Source organism: Melospiza melodia, chromosome 2 (genome assembly GCF_035770615.1).
Source record: "Melospiza melodia melodia isolate bMelMel2 chromosome 2, bMelMel2.pri, whole genome shotgun sequence".
In the NCBI taxonomy this organism is placed as follows: Eukaryota; Metazoa; Chordata; class Aves; order Passeriformes; family Passerellidae; genus Melospiza; species Melospiza melodia.
The window spans coordinates 104,527,878-104,537,529 of NC_086195.1; the positions used below are offsets into that span (position 1 = coordinate 104,527,878).

General features: G+C 44.6%; 1 protein-coding gene across 4 annotated transcripts; it reads right to left on the reverse strand.

The window, feature by feature from the left end:
• Positions 1 to 2,879: 2,879 nt before the first annotated feature.
• On the reverse strand, positions 2,880 to 8,818 carry SPRY2 (sprouty RTK signaling antagonist 2). 4 transcript variants are annotated; one of them, XM_063149513.1, is made up of 2 exons: positions 8,662 to 8,818; positions 2,880 to 4,653 (listed from the first exon to the last, which is right to left on the reverse strand). In XM_063149513.1, exon 2 carries the CDS (start codon positions 4,600 to 4,602, stop codon positions 3,667 to 3,669), a length of 936 nt encoding a protein of 311 aa, XP_063005583.1. In that variant the 5' UTR covers positions 4,603 to 4,653; positions 8,662 to 8,818; the 3' UTR covers positions 2,880 to 3,666. The 4 variants fall into 4 exon arrangements, with proteins under 4 accessions (XP_063005583.1, XP_063005585.1, XP_063005586.1 ...); XM_063149515.1 differs by lacking the exon at positions 8,662 to 8,818 and adding an exon at positions 8,486 to 8,598; XM_063149516.1 differs by lacking the exon at positions 8,662 to 8,818 and adding an exon at positions 8,045 to 8,171.
• Positions 8,819 to 9,652: the final 834 nt, after the last annotated feature.

Consider the following 9,652-nt stretch of genomic DNA (forward strand, 5'->3'; position numbering starts at 1 on the left):
TTAAATGCTGGGAGTTTAGTAAGAAAGTGTAAAAAATCTATCTTAATCATCACAGCAACTTGACTATTTCACTTCTGCACTTGGGAGAATTTTTGGCTTTTGAAGACTGATTTGATAAATCTGTTGAATGTAAATACTCACCTGAATATGATCTCGAACCCTTTAGTAACACATTTTATTTCCATCCAAAGCACTTTTTATTCTCTACTTAAATCCGAGTCTCTTTTCCTTTTTTCCCCCTATTTTATACTGCTATGATCCCTATCTCAAAAAAAAAAAAAATTATAATCAAGTTTCAAACCAATAAAGAGCAAAGAAAGAAAAGAAGATCCTGAGGATATTAATAGAGGAATTTCTAAATGTCTCTAAATTTGATGTATTTTTTTTTTGTAGCTTGCATCATACAGAAAAGTAATCTGAAAAAATGCTATTTATTTCCATTGTTACTAGTGTCAACTCTCAGTTTGATCCTGCAAATCTCTATACCTTAAACAAACCTTAAGGAATCTGTAAGTTAACAGATCAAAACTCTGAAGCAGCAACACAACAAATGGAGCAATAATAAGGGTTTTGCTCTCCCTCACGACTTCCTAGCAGTCTAAAATTAAAGTCCTATATGATGTATATTAAGCATGACTTCCATGGTTATCCTCAAAACCTGTGCATGGAAAATTTTCCTTACTTGGACCTCCGCTTTCCTATCTCAAAGGATAAAGTAGGCATGCCCTAATAACATTATCTCAATCCACTTGAAAAGCCCTCTTAATTCTTATTAAAACAATCTAATCTGCTTGAGGCAAGATTTTGGTTTTATTTAGAATACTAAACCTTATCTAATTAAGTGCAATATTAGGATGTTAACTAATATACACAAGCCAGCTTTTAAGAGTCCAGTGGGCACAAACATCAATCCATACTAACTGAAGCCTGGACCCCAGTGCCATAGTTAGCCCAACAGGCCACACTTCCCTACATCCCTGCTCCCAAGAATCACACATCCTGCCCAATTTCTGGTAATGGGCTTACCTGGGGTGGGTGGGACCCACTATTTTATCCTCACTAAGAACCAAGTGGAAGGTCACAACCATTGCTCAGTGTTCAAACCAGTTCTAATTTCACTGTCAACAAGAAGATGGTTTTCCTTTTCCCTGAGAACCTAACTAGGCAGACAGAGAACTTACTATACTGTAAAAAGAAAACACATCCACGGTTTTAGTATTGGACTTTAGCTGGTAGGACTTTTGAGTTGCACCCACTTTGACTGCTGTGCTGCTCAGCCATCCCAGTTTCCCAGTTTTACTTTCAGCGTTCTGTGGAGTCATCTTCAACTGAGACATAAATCACTGAAAAGACTGGGCTTGCCTTCAGTTTTGTCAATTTCATCAGTCCACTGAAAACACTGTATTTACTGAAATCAGTGGGACTTGCAGCTTCCAAGACAGAGCCTAAAGATTCTCCTAATGTTTGTTTTAATCAGCAAGACTAGCCCAGGACAATTTAAGCATAAGGACCTAACCTAATTCAAGAACTACATTCAGTGAATGGAAACACATGATGGTTATTAACCCCTTCAAGAACAAAATTGCTAAAAAACCCCATAATTAAATAATAAAAATCTCTGTTTATCAACAGCCAAGCACAATCTCACATATACAGTCCACTACTCAGTTACAGTATACTGATGTGCTTTAAATATGGACAAACTACTCATGTAACATAAGCTACCCTCTTTCTGGCAAATTCCACTCAGAAAGCTAAATATATACTGTTCGTCTTTGTATACCAGAGTATCCAGCCAGCTGGTGCAGAAAGTAAACCAGCTTACATTTTTCACCTGAGAGGTAAGGAAAAAAAAAAAAAGGAGTAAGAGAACAAGCACTTTTTAATTTCACTTGATGATTGATAACCAATATGCACAAACACACAGTGTAAGATTTCTGAGTCCTACAGACCTATGTAAAATCATCCAAACACCAGACCTGAGATGAAAATTAAGGGGCAAAAAGACAGAACATTTACTCAATGCTCTGGTTTTCAACTTTTAGTGAGTTCTTAATTTATTAGTAATAACTTGTTTATCTTGGAGGGGCTTCAGAAAAGGCTGGGAGACTTTTTTAAGCATCAGCTTAAAAATACTTACAACTGTTCTTAAATGCTAGCTTAAGAAATGTATAAATAAAATTGAACATTAAGACCTCTAAACTTGGAGAGACATGCTCAGAACAGGAAATGATAGTTTGTTAATAAAGAAAGGTAAATCATTCTCTAGGCTTCCGGTGGGAAACTTGGCAGGGAAAGGATTTTGACCTCAGTGGAAGGTAACTGCCACAAATGACAAATCAAGCAACTTTCTTCTTACAAGTGAGGCAAATGTTTGACATAAGGCTGGACTGCATTCAGATCTATCATTCCCTGTGGCATACTCTTCTAACTTTAACAAATAATCCTGCAAGCTTTTTGCATTGATAGTATTAATTACATTTTTCCCTCTTCTCTCTCACTGAGTAAAGCTATGCAAGCCTAACATTTTTTGTGAATGATTACTTATTTCCTATTTGAAGCACAAAAGCTCATCATTTATAGAATAGGTCAAGCTTTCAGTGCCTATTAGTTCTAGTCTGGAATGAATTAATGCATCTTCCTATGTTCATTTTCCTTTTCTCTTGTAGGAACAGTATATGGGACATTTGTGGAAAGGAAGGGAGCAAAAATCCTGCACTGTTTTCAGGTGAAGAAGTAAACAAGAAGAATACACTTAAAAATCTCCTTTTGGTTTCACATTAGGCTCACTGTGACTATAGCACTGTGAAGTTTGCAATTATAAGTATCAATTCTCCCAGCTCAGAACAATAAATGGGAAAAAATGACAAGTAGCCCAGTTTAATTTCAAACGTTAATATATTTTCTATTTTATAGTGAACATATGCATCATTCACCCCTTATTTGCAGCAACCATGACGTCCTCATAAAAAGGGGTGACATTTGTAAGATGCCTCTTAAAATAAATATTTCTTTTTATAAAATAATAAAACTTCAAATAAATATTCTTTACACTAAACAATATGTTGAAAAAATTAGAAAATAAAGGCTGAATTTTACCGTAACTGTACAATATACATGAAGTCCAAAGGGAAATCAAAGTCTTGTAATAGAAGGTTTCCGTAAGACAAAATACAATCTAAAAACATACTGATTGATTCACATTCTTCCGAATGTACAACATATTAGTATAATATTTTGTGACTGTGCCATGTCTTATGACAGCACTTACTTTTCACAGTTGAAAATATTATTGTATATACAAAAATATAGCACATTATCTCTGGCAGAAAACAATGAAAAAAAAGGAGTCATTTGCTAATTTACAAATTTTGCAAGTACTATTCACAAACAATAGAGTTGCCTAGGAGTGTCTGTGTTGCTTTAGCTTATGCAATATGTGGGTCACAATGTACTGCATCCCTTTTTTTCCCCTGTATGCCACTAGCTGGATTCTAACAAGCGTATCACTTAAGATGGCACACACACAGAAAAGCATTTCACTGCAAACAGCAAAGTACATCCCCAACCCTTCTACTACAGTGCCAAGACCATAGCTGCTTAGTTGGTTGCATATGTACGTTAAAATAATAATCCTTGTTACTTTAGTATTTCTGGCTAGCGATGCTATGTTGGTTTTTCAAAGTTCCTGGGGGGTACGCTGGGAACTTTGCAGCAAACGGTGTTGGAGTGTTTGCAGCGGCACCCAGGCCGATTTACCCGGTCGTAACAGCCCTGGCACAACTTAAGGCAACCCTTGGCTGGTAGGTAACACCACAAGCAAGGCAGAAAGAGGGACACTACACCCATGGCGGACCACCTAGTGCAGCAATGTGACTGACTGCAGGAGCAGGGGTTGTCAGCACAGTTGTCCTCATCATCGTTAGAGCAGTGATAGAAGAGGCCCTTCACACAGCAAACACAAGTCCCGTAATCAACCACGTTCTGGGCTGAGCAAAGACACTGCTTGTCACAGATCCAGCATGAGGGCAGGGTCCTTGGATAAGTGCACTCCTTACACTTACACTTTCCACAGTCCTCACACCTGTAGCTGTGTGCTCCCAAGTCTTCTTTGCTCAGTGGCTTCAGCTCACTCGGCTTGAGCTCAGACTTGGGCTGCATCCGGACTATCCCATCAGCAACTGGCCCCGAAGATGATCCCAGAAGTCTTTGCTCTGAGGAATTACTGCTCGTACTTGTCCTCGTACTGCTCCGTGAGCCCGTGCTGACTGTGCTGATGGACCGGGACAGAGGCGCTCGAGGAGATGCGTGCGTTTGCGCGTGCTGGATCCGGCCGAAATGGCGATGCTCAGGCAAGCCGTGGGGCCTTTCATTTTTGGGTTGGGCTGTTACCCGAGGAGAAGACTTGACCCCCGGCCGCGGAGCCACCGTAGGTCCCTCCGTGTATTCATTAGTGTTTCGGATGGCTCTGATCTGGTCCAAGGACAAGACGTGGACCTGCTGCATCAGGACATCCCGCAGGTCGGGCTCCCCGTGCGGCCGCCCACTGTCACGCCGAGCCTGTAGTAAGGGCTGCGACCCACTGCCGTGCTGAGTCTCCATCAGTGCCCAGAAGCTTGCTCACCCCGCCAGGCTTAGAACACATCTGAAATCCTGGAGCAAAAAAGAGAGGATTCACTATTGAAACACATCTCATGCTCTCTCCAGCAGCTTTTCAAGCCTGCAGGACCCCACAGCACCGCAGGCAATCAAGTAATGCATCAGCCATTAAATAAAGCAGTCACGTCTGGGACAAGCACTGGCACCGGTCAGCTGAGTGACCAAATCCCCTTGGCCTGTTCTGCCTACTGCTGTGGAGAGCTTAAGGACCTTTAAGAATCCCTAGGAGTCCTTCCTAGGACCATGCAACTTAACTTGTGGCTCTGGAAAGTCTAGGTATTACTCCTGCTGACTGAGGCTTCTCAGGCCATCTTCTGGTTAGACCATGGCCTTTAAAGTGATTACATTTCAGCCACTTGACGTGACACTTCTTTTCACATCAGGCTACTGAAAACCTTATACTAAAGGAAAAAAAAAAAAACCTATCCTGCAAGTATTTAGCAAGTGTAATGTGACCGGCTGATGACAGACATATAATTCTCCAATTTTGTTTCAAACTGGATAATATTTTGGTAGGCTAGTCTCTTTACACATTAAACTTTACATGATGTAAATAGGAAATTTTAGTTTAATACCAATGGTCCCAAGAAAAACACTAAATAGCAATAAAATGTTTGAGGTTAGACATTAAATGAGTTAGTGCTACCAAAAACTTCAACAGCACAAGTAAAAATATCTCTCCCCAGTATTTTAGTGTGTGTCATACTGGTGCACACCACTGTGATTGTTATTTTAAGGCTCAAAATGACAAAAGCAATGTTACCACAGTTGTTTGGTTGTTGTTTTCTTTTTATGTGTAAAAAATTCCATAGATTACATTTCAAATTGTAACTATTATCAAGAGTGGCTTGTGGGATAGAGGCATGCATAACAGAATCAAATAATGCCAGCATCCAAGACATCTACTTGATTGTGAATATTACTTGAAAGGATCGTTAACTACAAAGTAGCAATGCAGACTATAGAATTTAAATTAAAAGCCAGTAAAAGACACAGAAGATGAGAACCTGTAAATAACTTCCACACTCAAATATGCGCAAGTTTCAAATACTGCCCTCTAAATTAGTTAATATTTGTTTTGCCTTTATCATATCTTAAAGTGGCTCCAAAATCCAATTACCTATACAAAAATCCAGAACAATATTCTACAATTAAAACCCAAGCAGGAACCAAACTTCTTACAAGGACCACACAATGTCTTCAATTATACCTAGAAAGAGCACCATAGTGTTACTCTGTACACATCAGTTACCAACAATAATACTGTACTGCAGAATAGTAAAATATAGCCAAACAGTTTAACAAAGAGTATCTCAAGACACAGTCTTTATTCTAACACCAATGTAAAACATTTAACCTTTTAACTCCTGGCTCCCCTCCTTCAAGTGTTTTTTTTTTTCTTAAAAAATAATGAAAATAAATACATATAGACAAATCTCTAACTCTTAAGAGTGACCACTTATTTTAAATATTGCTAAATCCTGGTATTGGACACAGGATGTATGTTACGGTGCTCCTTCCCCCCCCCCCCCCCCCGTCCATATCCCTCCCAAAATCCCAAAAAGTCTTGCAAACTTGGCTTGAAGTATTGCTTACACTTTTTTTTTTTCCTTTCAAATTAAAACCTCTGCCACACCAAAAGTTTCAACCAACAGCCTAAGTAGATGTTCACCTCCTCTGAAACTATCTGGAGATAGGAAATAATAGAAAATAAAATGCTTTCCCCACTCTAGAGAGGAATTGGCAGCCCTATGTCTCCTCCGCGTCCGGGTTTCCCCCGGCCCCGGGCAGCCTGGAGGGTACGCCGGCTCAGCCCCTGCCTCTCCAGAAATGACAACCCACTGCAAAAGCAAAGCTGACCCTGACCTGAAGGCGCTTCAGACGACCCCGGGATCGGTGTCGGAGCCCCCCTCAGACGCCAAGGTGGGAGCTGGAAAAGCAGCCTCCGGCCCCCGCTTCCCTCCCCGCCTCCAGCTCCGTCTCGGGCGGGGGCGCGCAGCAGGTGGGAGGCGACAGCCCCTGGCCCGCCGCAGAGTGCAGACAACCTGGAGATAACCAGGAGACATCCTCCGGGTAGGGAGGTGGGAGGGGGCAGCCGCAGCCGCCTTATCAGAAAGTCAAACCCACGTTTCCTTTTAACTCTTCCCCCCCGCCCTCCCCCAGGAGATGCTAAAGGAGCTTCCCCTCCCGGGAAGTGCCAGGCGCCCTGCAGACGGTTCAGGCAACACCTCCGGGACAGCTGGGCAAAAGGCAGATTACCCCCTCTCGCCTTGCCCTAAACACCCACTCAACTTCACAAAGCCAGCCGCTGGAAAAGCTCCTCTTATTTTACGCATATTCTGCAAATTGCCTGACCTTCAGCCCGCCCCGCTCCGCCCCAGCCCGGAGGGACCCGGGAGGCATTTCCAGCGGGGCATCGGGCCGAGCCGGGTGCTCCCCGGGTTTTCTCCCCGTCACAGATCCGCTAACAGGACAGGATGCAAAGAACCAGCACATTTATTTGCAAACCTACATTTGCCTGGAAATCCTGACGGGCGGGCACACCTCTCCCTCCTCTGACCTAGTCCTTCTCCCCTTTGCATCCGCCAAGAGCGAGAGAAGCAGATTTGCCTTTTTGTGTGTGCATGTGTGTGATAACACGATTCCCCACTTCTAAGAGCCAAAGTCCACTCTCACCGAGCTCAAGTGCCAGGATTGCTAACTTTTCTTTTCTTTCAAACTGGGCTTGGCAAAAGGGTGAGCGAGGGTGACGGGTTTCGCGTTCGGCACATTTGGGGAGGTTTAAACTCGAGGGGCTTCTTGCCTGCTGTGGAAAAATCCCATGTACAGCTGGCCGGGGAAGGGCGAAGCCTAAGGGAGAGAAGTCCTCTCTCTGCCCGTGAATTTCTGTTTTGTGGCCGGAGCCTGTGCAAGGCACCCCCACCCCCATTCCCACCGCACACACACCAACCACCTCCTCTTCTTTCAAAGTGCTTTGAAACCCCCATTAAGGGCCGAGTGTGTGATCAGACTATGGATTAGGGCAAAAGGGACTTTACCATCGGGGTGGGGCAAAGTGACACACAAACAGCTTGCTGAAAACACCAGCAGCTTTTTTTTTTTTTTTTTTGCCTTTTTTTTTTTTTTTTGCTTTTTTCCCCTCTTTTTAATGGGGGAAGGGGGCTGTCACGAAGTAAACCCACCAAAAAAAAAAAAAAAAAAAAAAAAAAAAAAAGTGAAAATTATGGCTTTTCCTTCCCCTCCACACATGCCCTCTGCATAGAAGAACCTGGGGAAGGACTTTCCTCGTCTTACAGATCGAATTAATTTCATCACAGGAGAAGTAGCTAAGCTTACACACACGCACGCACACACACGTATATATCTGCACCAGACGTGCACTCACTTCCGAATCGCACGGATCTCCTGACGCCACTAGAGACAGGCGTAAATCACGCACTGCAAGGCGGGCTGGGCTGCTCCTTCCCTTCTCCCCCAGGAGCGGGGCACCCCCGGCCCCGGCGCTCGCCGGCCCCGCCGCGCCCTCCCTTCGCCTCCCCCGGGGCTTGTCGGAAACCCACGCGTTCCCGGCGGGGCAGGAGCGCGCAGGACCTCCCGTGCCCGGCCCCCCGCGCCCGCAGCAGCAGCAGCAGCAGCAGCAGCACGGAGAACACGGCGGAGCTGTGGCGGCTCCGTGGAGCGCAGCCCGGCCCGCCGGCAGCCCCCGCAGCCCTCCGCCCCCCGCGCAGCCTTGCGCAGCCCCGGGCTCCGCGGCGCGGCACGAACGCGGCGCAGCCCGCCGAGCTCCCCCAGCCCTCCCCGGAGAGAAAGCGCTCCGAAATCCCACCTCCAGCTCCTCTCTGAGAAAGGAAGGAGAAGGGAAGGGGGCGAGAGGGAGAACCTGTACGAATGGAAAAGGGATCGGCCTCAAACATTTCCACGAGTTTTCTTGGAGCAACCAAAGGGGGGGGGGGGAGGAGGTTACTGAAAAGCTTGTTTTGCAAAGAAGGAAAAGGCTCTCACCGTGATCGCGGCGCTGCACCAAACCCCTCTCTCTCTTGTATTTTCTTCTTCCTGCGGTTTGCAAATAAATCCAGCCCTAAAGCAAAAAAAAATTCTTTTCCAAACTCTGCTTTAGTCCAACTTGCAAATTAGAGAAAGAATGATCACCACGTAAAAAAAAAAAAAAAAAAAAAAACAACAAAAAAACCCCAAAAAAAGTCCACAGAAAAGTTAGGTGCCTCTCCCCAGATGGATTATAAATTCGTGTGTGCGTGTATACACTATAATAATAATCAAAACACCTCTCCGGATCGGGGTGGGTTTTCTTTGCTACTAAAAATCACTCAGTCTTACACACACACACTTTCCTTTTTTTTTTCCTCAATGAACAGGAGGCCGGATCGCCAACACCAAGTCACATTTTTTTTTTGTTGCTGTTGCAAATTGATCAAGAGGAAAGGGAAAAGCCAAAGAAAACAAAACAAAGTGGATCTAAAATAAAATGCCAGAGCTTTCTTCCACTGAGCTCCTCCAAAAAAGCAGCTTGTGCAATGTAGCCGTTCTGCTGAGAAGCTGCTTGCTGCAGGCTCCTCTTCCCTCTCTCCCTCTTAGCTTTCTCGCTCCCTCTGCGAGCGTGTGTGTTGCAGGCAGTTCTGTGGTTTGCAATCGGGGGGGTGTTTTGGGAGCGCAGCGGATTTGTGGTGGTGGTTGTTGTGTGTTTGGAGGAGGTGGAGGAGGAGGAGGAGGAAGATTTGAGATCTGAGCTGTAGGGGCTCGGCGTTTTTCTGCTCGCTCGCTCTCTCCCTCTCTCTCTTTTTCTTTCCGGAGGAGGTAGGGTGATCTCTCTGCAAAAGCAGCAGTAAATGGCGTCATGTGGATCTGAGGAGGAACAGAGCAGTTGTTGTCCCAGAGGATATATCGCATCCGGTCCCAGCTCATTGGCTCTGCGGGGCTACATTCACTGGCGCTCCCAGCGCCCTGCCAGCACTCAGAGCTGCGGGAGGCATTCAAA

Bases quoted from the DNA above. Each gene is read 5' to 3' on its own strand.
- SPRY2 (XM_063149513.1), bottom strand. From the start codon at position 4,602: ATGGAGACTCAGCACGGCAGTGGGTCGCAGCCCTTACTACAGGCTCGG.